The sequence below is a fragment of the Talpa occidentalis genome, unplaced genomic scaffold (assembly GCF_014898055.3).
Source record: "Talpa occidentalis isolate TD23 unplaced genomic scaffold, MPIMG_talOcc4v2.1 talOcc4.4, whole genome shotgun sequence".
Classification (NCBI taxonomy): domain Eukaryota; kingdom Metazoa; phylum Chordata; class Mammalia; order Eulipotyphla; family Talpidae; genus Talpa; species Talpa occidentalis.
Genome location: NW_023604295.1, coordinates 31,577,996 through 31,590,462, shown reverse-complemented (window position 1 = coordinate 31,590,462; position 12,467 = coordinate 31,577,996). Strand labels below are relative to the sequence as shown.

The 12,467-nt window shown below is 35.3% G+C and overlaps 1 protein-coding gene across 2 annotated transcripts in view; it reads right to left on the bottom strand.

Moving 5' to 3' along the window:
• VPS8 (VPS8 subunit of CORVET complex) overlaps positions 1–12,467 on the bottom strand; it is a 193,988-nt gene that overhangs the window by 168,614 nt on the left and 12,907 nt on the right. For both annotated transcript variants that reach the window (XM_037525229.2, XM_037525228.2), the window contains exons 4-5: positions 6,454–6,584; positions 2,381–2,474 (exon numbers count right to left, since the gene is read on the bottom strand). In XM_037525229.2, coding sequence (XP_037381126.1) covers positions 2,381–2,474; positions 6,454–6,584 — 225 coding nt within the window. The remainder of the gene's footprint in view (positions 1–2,380; positions 2,475–6,453; positions 6,585–12,467) is intronic.

Genomic DNA, 12,467 nt, shown 5'->3' with positions numbered 1-12,467 from the left:
ACTCAACTCTGTGTGGGTATATGTGTGGATAGCATGCCTAACATAATGTTCTACAATATTAAGAAGCTTACAACAAATATTTGATTTAAATGACTGATTTATGTCTAAGATAGGAAAAAAGAATGAAACAGCAGATTAAGAATGAAGCTATATTCAAAATGGAACCTGAACAATGAAATACAAAATCAGCCAACTTTAAAAGCCAAAAAACCACAAATGTGGGACTCGTTTGAGAGAATACAGAATCTTAGTAATGGTGTTGCAACACCTTTGGGCAGTGGTTTTCAAAAGCCAGTGTATATCAGAATCATCTGAGATATCTGCAAAGGGCAGATCCCTGTGCTATGCATGCTACGCTTGATAGGGATTCCAACTCAGTAGGTCTAGGGAGGCGCTCAGGTTATCTGCATTTTAATAAGCTGCCCAGGAGATTCTTACACATTGGACATATTTTGCAGAAACACAGTTCCTAAGTATCTCTACTATCTTAGTTTATCATCAAAATGATATATATTCATAAAAATGAATTTGAATAATTTAAAATACAGTCACATGTCATTTCACCATGAAGAAGATTCCAAAAGTTTCATCCTCTTAAGCATTCTCCATGTTTGGACTACAAAGCTGTGAAGATGAAGGTCCTAGGCAGCCCTAAAAACATCACTATCCATGTGGCAGAAGGCATTATTGAAAACTATTCAGGCGAGAAACCCAAAAATAAAAATATCTTTACATGTTAATAAACCATCACAGAAAAGCATACAACTTAAATTGAGCTGGTAATCCAAAATTAGGGAGGCATGGGATGAAGACTGTCACAGGAAAAGTAGTTTTCATTTTAACATACCAAAGGAGCTCAGCCATAGCAATGAAATAAGAATAGAATGCAAACACTCTGGGATTTATTAGAACTTTCCCCTCCTCTTCAAGAGGGAGGAGAAACCCTTTTAAATAACAGATTTATCTAATCATTGTTCAGTGTCTGAGTTTTAGTTCAGTCTCCATTATTCAAAATATTTTTAAAACTGCACAGGTGGGTCAAATGACTGTTCTGGTTCATCTTGATTTTGAAAGGAATGAATTTCATCACCTACATAAGGATTAAATTCAGAAAACGTCATGGAAATGTAATCCTCAACAGGTGGTTCCTATTCTAGCAAATATGAGTTACTCTCCACCTAAAAGAGGAAGGACAATTGCCCAGGTTACTTCTGTTGCTTGACTATCTCTCTATTTAATTTGACTTCACGATATATGAGCTGGGTCAGGGTATATCAATTGCCACAGAGAGCACTTTTTTTGTTATCTGCAATAAAAGCCTTCTTTAATAAACCTGAAAACTGCAATGTGGTTCTAGTATCCAATACCACTTTTGGATTAATCTCTAACTCTCCTGAAAAACTGAAACTTTTACTTCTTGTTCAAACTGAATATATGAAATACCAAATAAGCTCCATGAAAAGAACTTTTAAAATTACATCAGAGTTCCTGGGGTATGAAACTGCATTATCATCATCATCACCATTATTATCATCATTATTATTTACAGGATCTATACATTGAATTCAGAAATCTAAAGCTGAAAAACCACATAAAACTATGGGCTTTGAAATCAAAGGATAAGTTTGATAAAACACACTAAAATCAATGTCAATTGTCTTGATGGACTATTAAATATTTTTGCATTAACCCAGTGTCCTTAATCATTTTTAAAAAAGACCAGAGATATTCTGTTCCAGCTATTATACACTGGCCACATTCCCCAGTATCACCTCCATTTCACAGCTAGCCTTGGAGCTAGACACTCTTATTTTGAGTAATTGCTCTGCTATCTCCTAACCCAATGATGTAAGACAAGTTAATATCACCTTTCTGAGTCTGTCTGCTCATTTGTAAAATAGGATATGGCTTTCCCTACTTTCAAAGCTGTAAGAGTAAATGAAGTAAAGTACATGAAAAGACTTTTGTAAATTATGTTAAACACTCACTCAGTTGTAAAAAATCCTGATCAATCATTTCTCCATACGAAAGACTAAAAAAACAAGCACTCTACCTTAACCAAATACTTAAGATGGCCACTAAACTGAAAAAGGAATTTGAAGAAAAGGCAGATAGTGTTTCTTTTAGGCTTGCTGCCATAGTTCATTTAGGCACACCCGAGACTCTGAGCAGACCTTTATTTCATGGCTGCACTAATTTCTATGTCAAGATGTGTAGCCATGTCTTATGAGTCAAAAATAATCACACAAAAATCATGAAAGCCAGATTCTATTTTTCTTGAGCCTCAGGCCAAGAGAAGTGCTGTGCTTTGTTTTATGCTCATTCCTACTTCATTATGCCATTGTAGGTTATAAAACTGGGGAGAGAACAAAATACTTACAGCTGCAGACACTATCTGAGCAGAAATTCCCTTCAAAAGGGAATGTCGCATAACTGACCCATGGAGTGAAAAAGAATCAGGTAATTTCTTTTTCCTAAAAGCAAAAAAGAAAGAAATGTTTAAGAACAGACAAAAATTGAAATGATGGTCACAAAACTTTGAAAAAAACAAAACAATAAGGAAAGCAGAGAACAACACTATTTGTAATTTGTGAGCTGTTTTACAAAGCTGCAGTCTAACAATTTCACATTAAGTTGTTGAATCTCAGAAAAACACAAGCAGAAAAATGAATAAAGCCATGATCCCTTTTTCACTGATCCAAACTGTACCTTGCCTACCTAAAGTAATATAGCAAGAAGATGTACTATTCACCAGAAGTTTGCCTACAGTATGCTCCTCCAGTCTTACATTATCTCTGCCTTCCACCCTTGCCTACTTGTCTTTACCTTCTGTCTATATCTACCCTCATTCTCCTACCAAGCACCTCAAATTCCCCACTCATCATCCTCTGATGTTCCTACTAATACTCCTCTCACATATCCTAATCATCACCTACAGATAATTTTTTTAAATTCTCAAATGTTATTGAGCATCTATGCTTATGTGACTGAAAGTATGATCTGGGAGTATAAAAAAATAAGAAAAGTCAAGATTTCAATGATCAAGGACTCATAGCCTACCTAGAAGAACTAATAAAATAACTCTTAAAAGACAAATATTGGACAAGAAAAATATATAAACCATAGAAATGATTTGAAATAAAGAAGAGTTTGATCCCATATATTAGGGATATTAGGGAATCCTATAGAAAAAGGAAAATGTCCAATCTGCTCTTGATGGGTAACCAGGAGTCCGTCAGGTAACAAAAATCTCAAGCAGAAATATGAAGATGTAAAGGTACACATTGTGGGGGAGGGATGGACAAGGGGATTGAAAAGAGGAGAATGGGAGTACATAAAAAGCATAGATCAAGAGGATAGGAGTGAGAGTACTTAGAAAGACAGTCAAATGGTGAAATGATAAGCAGGGTCCAGGCAGATGCCATGCAAAGGAATTCTGACATTACCATGTATGCAACAAACACAGACCACATCTGTTAAGTAGTGAGCAGATCATCAAAAACATTTAAGTTATCATGGTTACATATGAATTTTAGAATCGCTTGTTTGGTTTCTGTGAAAACCACCATGAAAAATTTGATAAAGAAAGCACTGAATCTGTAGATGGCTTTGGGTGGTCTGAATATTTTGACAATATTAATCCATGAATATAGGATATCATTTCACTTATTTGTGCCTTTTTCAATTTCTTTCATTAATGTCATATAATTTTCAGTGTACAGCTCTTTTACTTCCTTAATTAAATTTACTCCTAAGTATTTTATTATTTATGATGCTATTGTAAATGGAATTATTTTACTACTTTTTCAGATTTTTTTGCTAGTGTGTAGAAATACAACTAACTCCAATTAGTCAAAGCAATCTTGAGAAAGAAAAGCAAAGCCAGAGGCATAACAGTTCCTGATTTCAAAACTATGTTACAAAGCTATAGTAATCAAAGCAGAATGTTACTAGCATAAAAACAGAAGCATAGATTAATGGCACAGAATTGTGAGCCCAGAAATAAATCCTTGCATATAATGTCAGCAATACCTGACAAGGGAGCCAAGAACACTCAATAGGGAAAGATACTTTCTTCAATAAATGTGTTGGGCAAACTGGATAAACACATGCAGAAGAATTAAATTTAATCCACATCTCATGCCACTCACAAAAAAATAAATGGATTAAATCAATTAAAGACTTAAACATAAACTTGAAACTATAAACTGCTTGAAGAAAACATAAAAAATAAGAAAAGTCAAGGTTACTAGGCTCAAGGACCTCATAGCCTACTTAGAACTAATAAAGTAACTCTTAAAAGATGAATTTTGAACAGGACATATATAAACCATAGAAATGATTTGAAATAAAGAAGTGCTTGATTCCATTTATTAGGGGGATATTAGGGAATCCTATAGAAAAGAGAAAACAAAATAGAAAAGAGAATATATGGAAAACTCTGCTTGACCTTGATATTGGCAACAAATTTTGGATTTGACATCAAAAGAACAAGCAACAAAGGCAAAATAAACAAACTAAACAGCACTTCAGAACAAAAGAAACAATTAACAAAATGAAAAGGCAGCCTACAGAATGAGAAAAAAATATTTGCAAACTATCTGATAAAGGGTTAACATCTAAAATATATATTAGGAATTCTTGCAAATCAATAGCAAAAAGCAAACAATCCAATTTAAAAAATGGTCAGAAAACCTGAATAGACATTTTTTCCAAAGAAGACAAACAAATGGCCACCATGTAAATGAAAAGATACTCAACATGACTAATGATCAGGAAAATGCAAATCAAAACCACAGTGAGATTATCACCTCACACCTTTAAAAAGGTTATTATCAAAAAGACAAAAGATAATAAGTGTTGGTAAGGATGTAAAGAACGAACCCTTGTGTATTAGCAGTGGGAATGTAAATTGGGACAGTCACTATGGGAAACGGTATGGAGGTTTTTCACTGTAGATCTAGCAATCCCTCTTCTGGATATATAACCAAAGAAAATGAAATCACTATCTCAAAGAAATACTTGCATCTCCCAGTTCACTGCAGAATTAGTCACAATCATCAAGATATAGAAACAGCTTAACTACTCATCTACAGATGAATGGATATAGAAGATGTCCTGTGTGGTGTGTATGTTTGTGAGTATAAGCGCGCGTGTGTGTGTATACATACATACATACACATATTGGGGAATAATAAGGAATGCTATAGAAAATATATATGATGTGCTCTCTGTGTGTATATATATATGTATACATATACACACACATATATTCTCACTTATATACAGAATCTTAAGAAAAACTGAATTCAAAAAGTGAATATATAAAAATTCAAAAATGTAAAACCTGAACTCATAGGAGCAAATAATGGAATAGTAGTTGCCAGGGGCTAGAAAGTAGGGATAAAGCAGAGAGGTGAGCTAAAGGGTACAAGTTCTGGGATCTAATAATATTCACTATGGTGACTGTATTTAACAATAATACAGCTAACAACATTATAAACTTGAAAGTATTTTATATACTTACATATGTGACAATTGTCAAGAGAGATCCTAAATGTTCTCATCACAAAAAGAAATAATCATGTGAGATGATGGAGGTGTTAACAACCCTGTTGTGATAATTATTTCATAATACACTTGTAATAAAGGTTTTAAGAATTGACATTCTAAACCTACACAATGTTACATGTCTGTTTTATCTCAATAAAGCTGACAAAGAAAACATTTAAGTTATCTATTTGTAGGGCATGGTGATGAACAGGTTAATATATACAGCGACGGCTGCATCCCACAAGAGTTGACAACCTAAAGAAGGCAGTACTGATACAGGCAAAATTTAAAGAGAGGGAAAATACACAGACAACTTTATCAACATTAAAGTTACACATGAATTCAATAAAGTATTTACATTATGCTTCCTCCACTTCTCTTTCCTTTTCATGTTCTCTCCAAGAATTTGTAAGGTGAAAAGCAGCCAAAATGAAGTTATTTGGGGTTTTAAGTCCTTTTCTCAAATCTTTAATCATCTTTGTGACTCTCCTCTGAACCCATTCCAAGGCAAAGATGGAATGCTGGAGCTGATCTTAGAGGGTGGGAGCAAGGGGTTGGGGGGGTCCAGGGAAAAGAAGGTGGTGATGTAAACCAAGCTTCATGTTTCCAGCACAGACACTGTGCCAGGTTTGATTCATGCTCCCCCCAAGGGCTCTACTGCTTCTGGGAGCCTGGTTGTTATGGTATCCTACTGGGTTTGCATGGCACCCATCTTTTTAACTTCTCCTTGCAATAGTGCCAAAATCTTTAGGGCCTAATAAGCATACCATTTCTAACCAGTGGGCCTTCTACTCTGCATGCAGGGTTTCAGCAGGCCATATTGCATTATAAAGAAATTTATAAATTTCAGATGAGCAACTATTTTAACTATATTCAAGTAGGATTTAAATGAGCACTTACCTTTTTAAGTTGGTCCTGTCACCACTATCTGAGCTTGCCACAGATGAAGTATCATAGGAGTGAGAATCAATAGTATCAATGTTTAACAAAGTAGGATCCTCAAGAATAAAAGACTCATCTTCATCATCAGTCTAAATTGGAAGAATATGGATCAATAAGTTCAAAATTCCAAATACCCCATAAATCAGAGAGGTATTAATGGGTTTCTCCAAGATACTCACATGGTTAATTCTGCTTTCCACCTCTTTTTCAAGCATTGCTATTGACCAGAGGGGCCTAGCACAGAATTAAATGTCAACTCTACATAGCTATTTCTCTCAACAAAGAGTTCACTCCAAACTGCCTTTCTTATAGAAGAAGCAAAGGCAGTAGTCCAGGTTATTGTTAGCTACAAAATATTTCCTAAAACCCAAACCTGTATAGATGCTATACTTGTTAACTGGAAGTGAATGGTTAATGGGGAGCAAATCCATATAGTCAAATACCACTTGACTATAAATAATATACTTTGAAATATGACAAGCAGACAATAGAAAGGTATTCTGGAAGAGAAACAGCATCTGAAAACACTGTGATTTCATAATATGGATTGTGCCAAGAGGAAGGGAAATAATCTAAAATGATTGGAGGAAATGAGTAGGAACTGGAGTGATCCTAGAAAGGTAAGATGGGTCCCAAGTGTAAAGCCTTGTATTACATTTAGCTAGGTGACAGCAGGGCCTGTGTCAATCATATCCACCACTATATCCCCAGTGCCTAGTACAATGTCCACCATATAATGAATACTCAATTAGTTAATGCATTAGTGTACTACATATAGTAGGCAGTGAAAGTAACTGGGATTTTAAGAGGTGGACACAGATGATGGGAACCGTGTTTTAAAAAGAAAAATGGGGCAGTATGGAGACTGATGAGGTTGCAGAAGGATACTGAGGCAAGGAGACTATTAAGGATCAGTAAAGCTACTGCATTATCAAGGAAAGAGAGGAGAGTTTAGCCTAAGAATGCAAAAGAAGACATCAAGAGAAAGAATGATTAAATAGGCATTACTGGGATAAAATCCAAAGTCACTGGATACTATCTAAATGGGGGTAGAAAGAGGGATAAGAGAGAAGTCAAAGAAAATTTCAAGGTTTTCATTTTGATCAACTAGATGAAAAGGTGACCCTAGTAATTGAGAAAAGAAGAATAACAAATATAGCATGACGAGTTTAGCCTTGAACAAGTTGATTCTAAGTGACAGATATTACAGAAAAATGTTCTGATCCCACCTACTCTTTCAGCTGTCTTACTCTTTCCATCAATGTTCTTAAGAAGGGAGTCCATACTCATTATCTCTACTTTCTCCACTCATTCCTAGCAACTGACTACTACTGCTGCTTAAGTTACTAGTCAATACACTGGCCTGTTTTCAGTTAGCATGTTCTTGTCTTGTAAGTATCACTTAACACTGCTGACAGCTGCCTACTTCTTAAAACTTTCCCCTCCCTTGGTTTCCAGTACATCAGTTTTCCAGTATGCCTCCAATTTATGTTGTCTCTTCAGTCATGTTCTCTAGTTTCTTCTTAGTCCAATATTTAAGTGATTTTGCTCCCCAGGATGATTATATTCTTAATTCTTCTCTTCCTATATGAACAAGCTAATCCCTATCTATAGCTTCCAGTACTATGCCATGCTAATAACTCCAAACTCATGTTTTCAGTACCAACATTTCTCTTGAGGGTTTAGGCCCAGATTTCCAACTGCTCTTCAGATATTTCCACACACAATCTACTAACAACGGGGGTAGGACTAAGAAACATTATGTTACTTTAGAGCTGTAAAAGATTAGAGTAAATGCTACAGGGAAAATGAAAGGAAATAATTTGGAAATAAGAACTGCATCACCAAGGTTTTAAGCAACAGAGTCAATCAAAATCTTATTGGATTTTCTTAAGCCACCTGGGGACATAACTAATGAAAACAAATTATTTGAGTTAAGCCATGGTTGAGGGCTTACAGAATAAGTGAAAGAAAGCAGTGAAGGAAAGAGAATTAAGAGTTTCAATAAGGTTGATTTAAAATTACTCATTACAAGCAGAGATATCAATTCTCTCAAAACTGCTGTTTAAAATCTATACATTCCTATCAAATTCAAAATAAAATGATTCTAAAACTTCTAAGAAATGAAAAAAAAAAAAAACAAGAATAAGCCAGGCAATCTTGAAAAACAACAAAGCTGAGCAACTATTAGATTATCAAGACTTACACAGGCTCAAATATTAGAACATGACATTGAGGCAAGTACAAACAGACCAACAGAATCGACCAACATACCTGAGTTAAAACAAAGGTGTTACCACAAAAAAGAATATTCTTTTCAATAATAGTGCTGGTTTATACCTCACACAATCACACACACAACACTCACACACACACACACACAAAATCCAGATAAATTGTGAAAAAGAGAGTCAAGATTTAAAAAAAGATAGGACTGCATCTCAAAAAAAATAAACTCATGCCATTCGCAGCAATGTGGATGGAGCTAAAAGGAATTATGCTCAGTGAACTAAGTCAGAAGGAAAAAGAAAAATATTGGATGGTTTCACTTATAGAAGGAATATAGGGGAACCAAATAAGACATCAGTGTAAAAAAATAATAACAATACAAAACACAACAAAAAAAAAAAACAAAAACAGACAATAATAAATCAGAGACATCCTGTAGGGGAGGAGGAGGGAGAGGGATTAGAGTGAGGGAGGAGCACAGGGGACTGAGGTGATGGTGCACGGGTGCAAGGAAATTCTATGGGGACTACACCTGGGGGGGGGGCAGAGAAGAAAATATTGTTTAAAAATGAACAATGATGTAAAAAAGTAAATTTTTTTAAAAAGGGGGGAAAATAAAAAAAATAGGATTGCATTATCTTGACTCTGGACTTTTACAAAATTTTCTTAAACAGGATATACTAATAGTCATAATTTCTACCATAATGAAAAAACTTAATAACCCAGCTATAGTAACAACTTCTACTCAACAAAAGACACCATTGAGAGTGAAACAGTAACCCACAGAGTGGAAGCAGATATTTACAACACATGTATCTAACACATACAAGTATACATCCATCACATATAAAGAACTCCTATAAATAAGAGAAAAAAATCAATAGAAAAGTGGGCAAAAGATATGAAAAGGAAATTGACAAGAAATATCAAAATGGCCAAAACATGTATAAAGCTACCCAATTTTAGTCTTCAGGGAAATACAGATTAAAACCATAAAGTAACATTACTACACACTTGTGAGAATGAATGGCTAAAGCAAAAAAGAGAAAAATTCAAAAGTTTCCAAGGATATGATAACCAGAACTCTTATATACTTCTCTGGAAATTTATATTATTACAGCCATTTTGAAAAACCTGTGGCAGTCTCTATTAAAGTTGAACATAGTTCTAGCCTATGTCCCAGCAATTCTACTCCTAGGTACATACCCAATAGAAATGTGTGTTGTGTATCCAAAAGACAGCAGCACTCTTTATAGTAGTCAGAAATTGGAAATTACACAAGTACCAATAAACAGTAGAATGAATAGTGGTACATATAAATAATTTTATACAGCAATGAGAATGGATGAACAATTACATTCAAAAATATGAATGAATCTAAAAACATATCCAGGGAAATAAGTCAGACACATACACATGATATATAATTCCTTTTATATAAAGTTTGAAGCAGGCAAGCTAATCAATGCTGGTAGGAGCATTGTCCTGGTTGGACACTGAAAAGGCACAATATGAGCTTCTGGGGTTCTAGTAATGTTTTATTCCTTCATTGGATTCTGGTTACAAAGGGCATTCCATTTGTGAAAAGTGACCAAGATGTGCACTTAAGATGTCTGCCTTTTCTCTATATGTATGGTGTCCTCCAATAAAAAGTTCAAAAGAAGTTTCTGGTTACAAGATTCAATAGTAGGATTGAAGTGAAGCAGGGACAACTCTCAAGAGACTGGGAGACTAGGAAAGATCAAGAGACTTGGTCTCGATGAGGTCAAAGAACAGATTTCACAGAAGAAAGGGAATGGAGGAGTAAGGCCTAATGGGTAAAAAATGGAATTTCAAAATCAAAAACTTTGAATTTCAAAAAGTGTCAAAAGATGGCAAGACCTACTAACTACTTCATGCCTTGAATTCTTAGATTTAGGATGTCTCAGTAATCTCTAATTTTTCATTCTATAAATTACCTTGCATGTCGTTTCCTTTCAGCACCCACACATCCCAGAACCAGTGTTTATTTATACTTTCTACATCTGCCCTTTTTATTTTCTTCTTTTTAAAATCATTTTCTTTTATACTTCTTACCCCCTTAAAGTCTTCTTCCTGCCCCACTGTCTCCCTGTCCACTTTAAATTACTTGTCTACCTGCTCAACTCCCCGGGGCTGTGAAGACTGGCCAACTACCATTTTTCTCTCAAGGTCTGGGAGAGTCATATTATACTTTATAATCCCAGCATCTAACACTATGACCCAAATACATGAGGCACCAAATTACTATTGAGGATGAAAGTATTATCTTCTCAGTAAACCACTAATGACTGTACTTACTGTTACTCATAGATAAGAAAACTACATAAAGACAGTATTTTTATTTGTTATGAACTACAGTCACATTCATATAAGCATTACTTTCTTTGCCATTATTATATACATATGCACAAAGGCTTTGTACACAGTCCTTCAAGATTATTTTTAGTTCATACTTAGTAAGATAATTGAAATGAGGATGTGATTAAGACAGCAAAATTAACTAAAATAATCTGTTCATCTCTAAAGAAAGATTTCCTCTATATTAGAAGGCAATAAATACAGGACATTTCACTGGAAGAGGATATTATTTCACTGACCAAAGTCGTCTTTGTCAAAATTTAAAATGTTTAAGTCTCAGCATAGATTGCACCATTTTTGAAGTTAGAATATATTCAAAGTAACACCAACATTAAACCAGTGGGGAGAGAGGAGGGAAGAAAACTCACACAAGAATAATAAAAGATAGAATTCACAGAGAAAGTAGCTATAAAGTGGTGGCTTAAAACCCCAAAAGGTAAAGAAGTAACAAAAAGTTCATTCATGGCTGTGGCTCGGGGAGCATTTCTCTTGGGGACCCTTTGTACCATCCTGTAGAAAACACAGTTATGAATCTGAACTAGATTTAAAAACTTTCACAAATTCAAAAAATCTTCCTCAAATTCAAAGCTAAAACCTCCAAAGGGGCTCTTATGCAAGTTTTTATAAGATCCAGAAGACTAAGATGAAGAGTTGCAATAGATGCAGGGTACACAAAAACTGGCATAGCTTACTAGACGAGACGGCCTTCCCACAAAGTTTCTTTATAAAGCCTTTAACTTGCTAATTCAGAAAACAATAATATCCTTTCAAAGCTCTTGAAAACTCGGGCCTCCCTGGTGGTGCAAGGAGTTAAGCACCACGCTATGAAGCTGTCCGCAGCCTCTGAAGCACGAGTTCGATCCCTGGCCCGCCAGGGAGCAACCCACATGGCGCAACAGACCTCCCCTGTCTCGCCTGCTGCTCCCCTCAGCAGTGTACTTTGGTCAGTCTGCCTGTTCTGCTCCCCACTGTCTCTGGTGAATCCTCTCACCCCCCGCATCTCTGGCCTGTACCCCAGCTCTTGTATGCATAAATAAATAAATCTTAAAAAAAAAAAAATTCTTGAAAACTCTTTGAGAAGGCACTATAAGACAAACTCTGGAGGTTTTGTTTTCTTTATGAAGAAGGGTGATGGGATGCATTGAAAGGCTGCAGGTGCTCTGGAGTATCAGAGGACAAGCTATGTGAATATTACTAGTAGATACAACATCAAAGTATAATGACTATCTCAAATGACGTGAATTCAGTATCTCAGCTCACTTAATAATTTTTTTTTTCTTCTATAGTGTAGAGTATGAGGCATTGAACGGGGCACAGAGATGAGCAAGACATGGCCCTGCACTTGCAAAGCTCACAAGATAAAT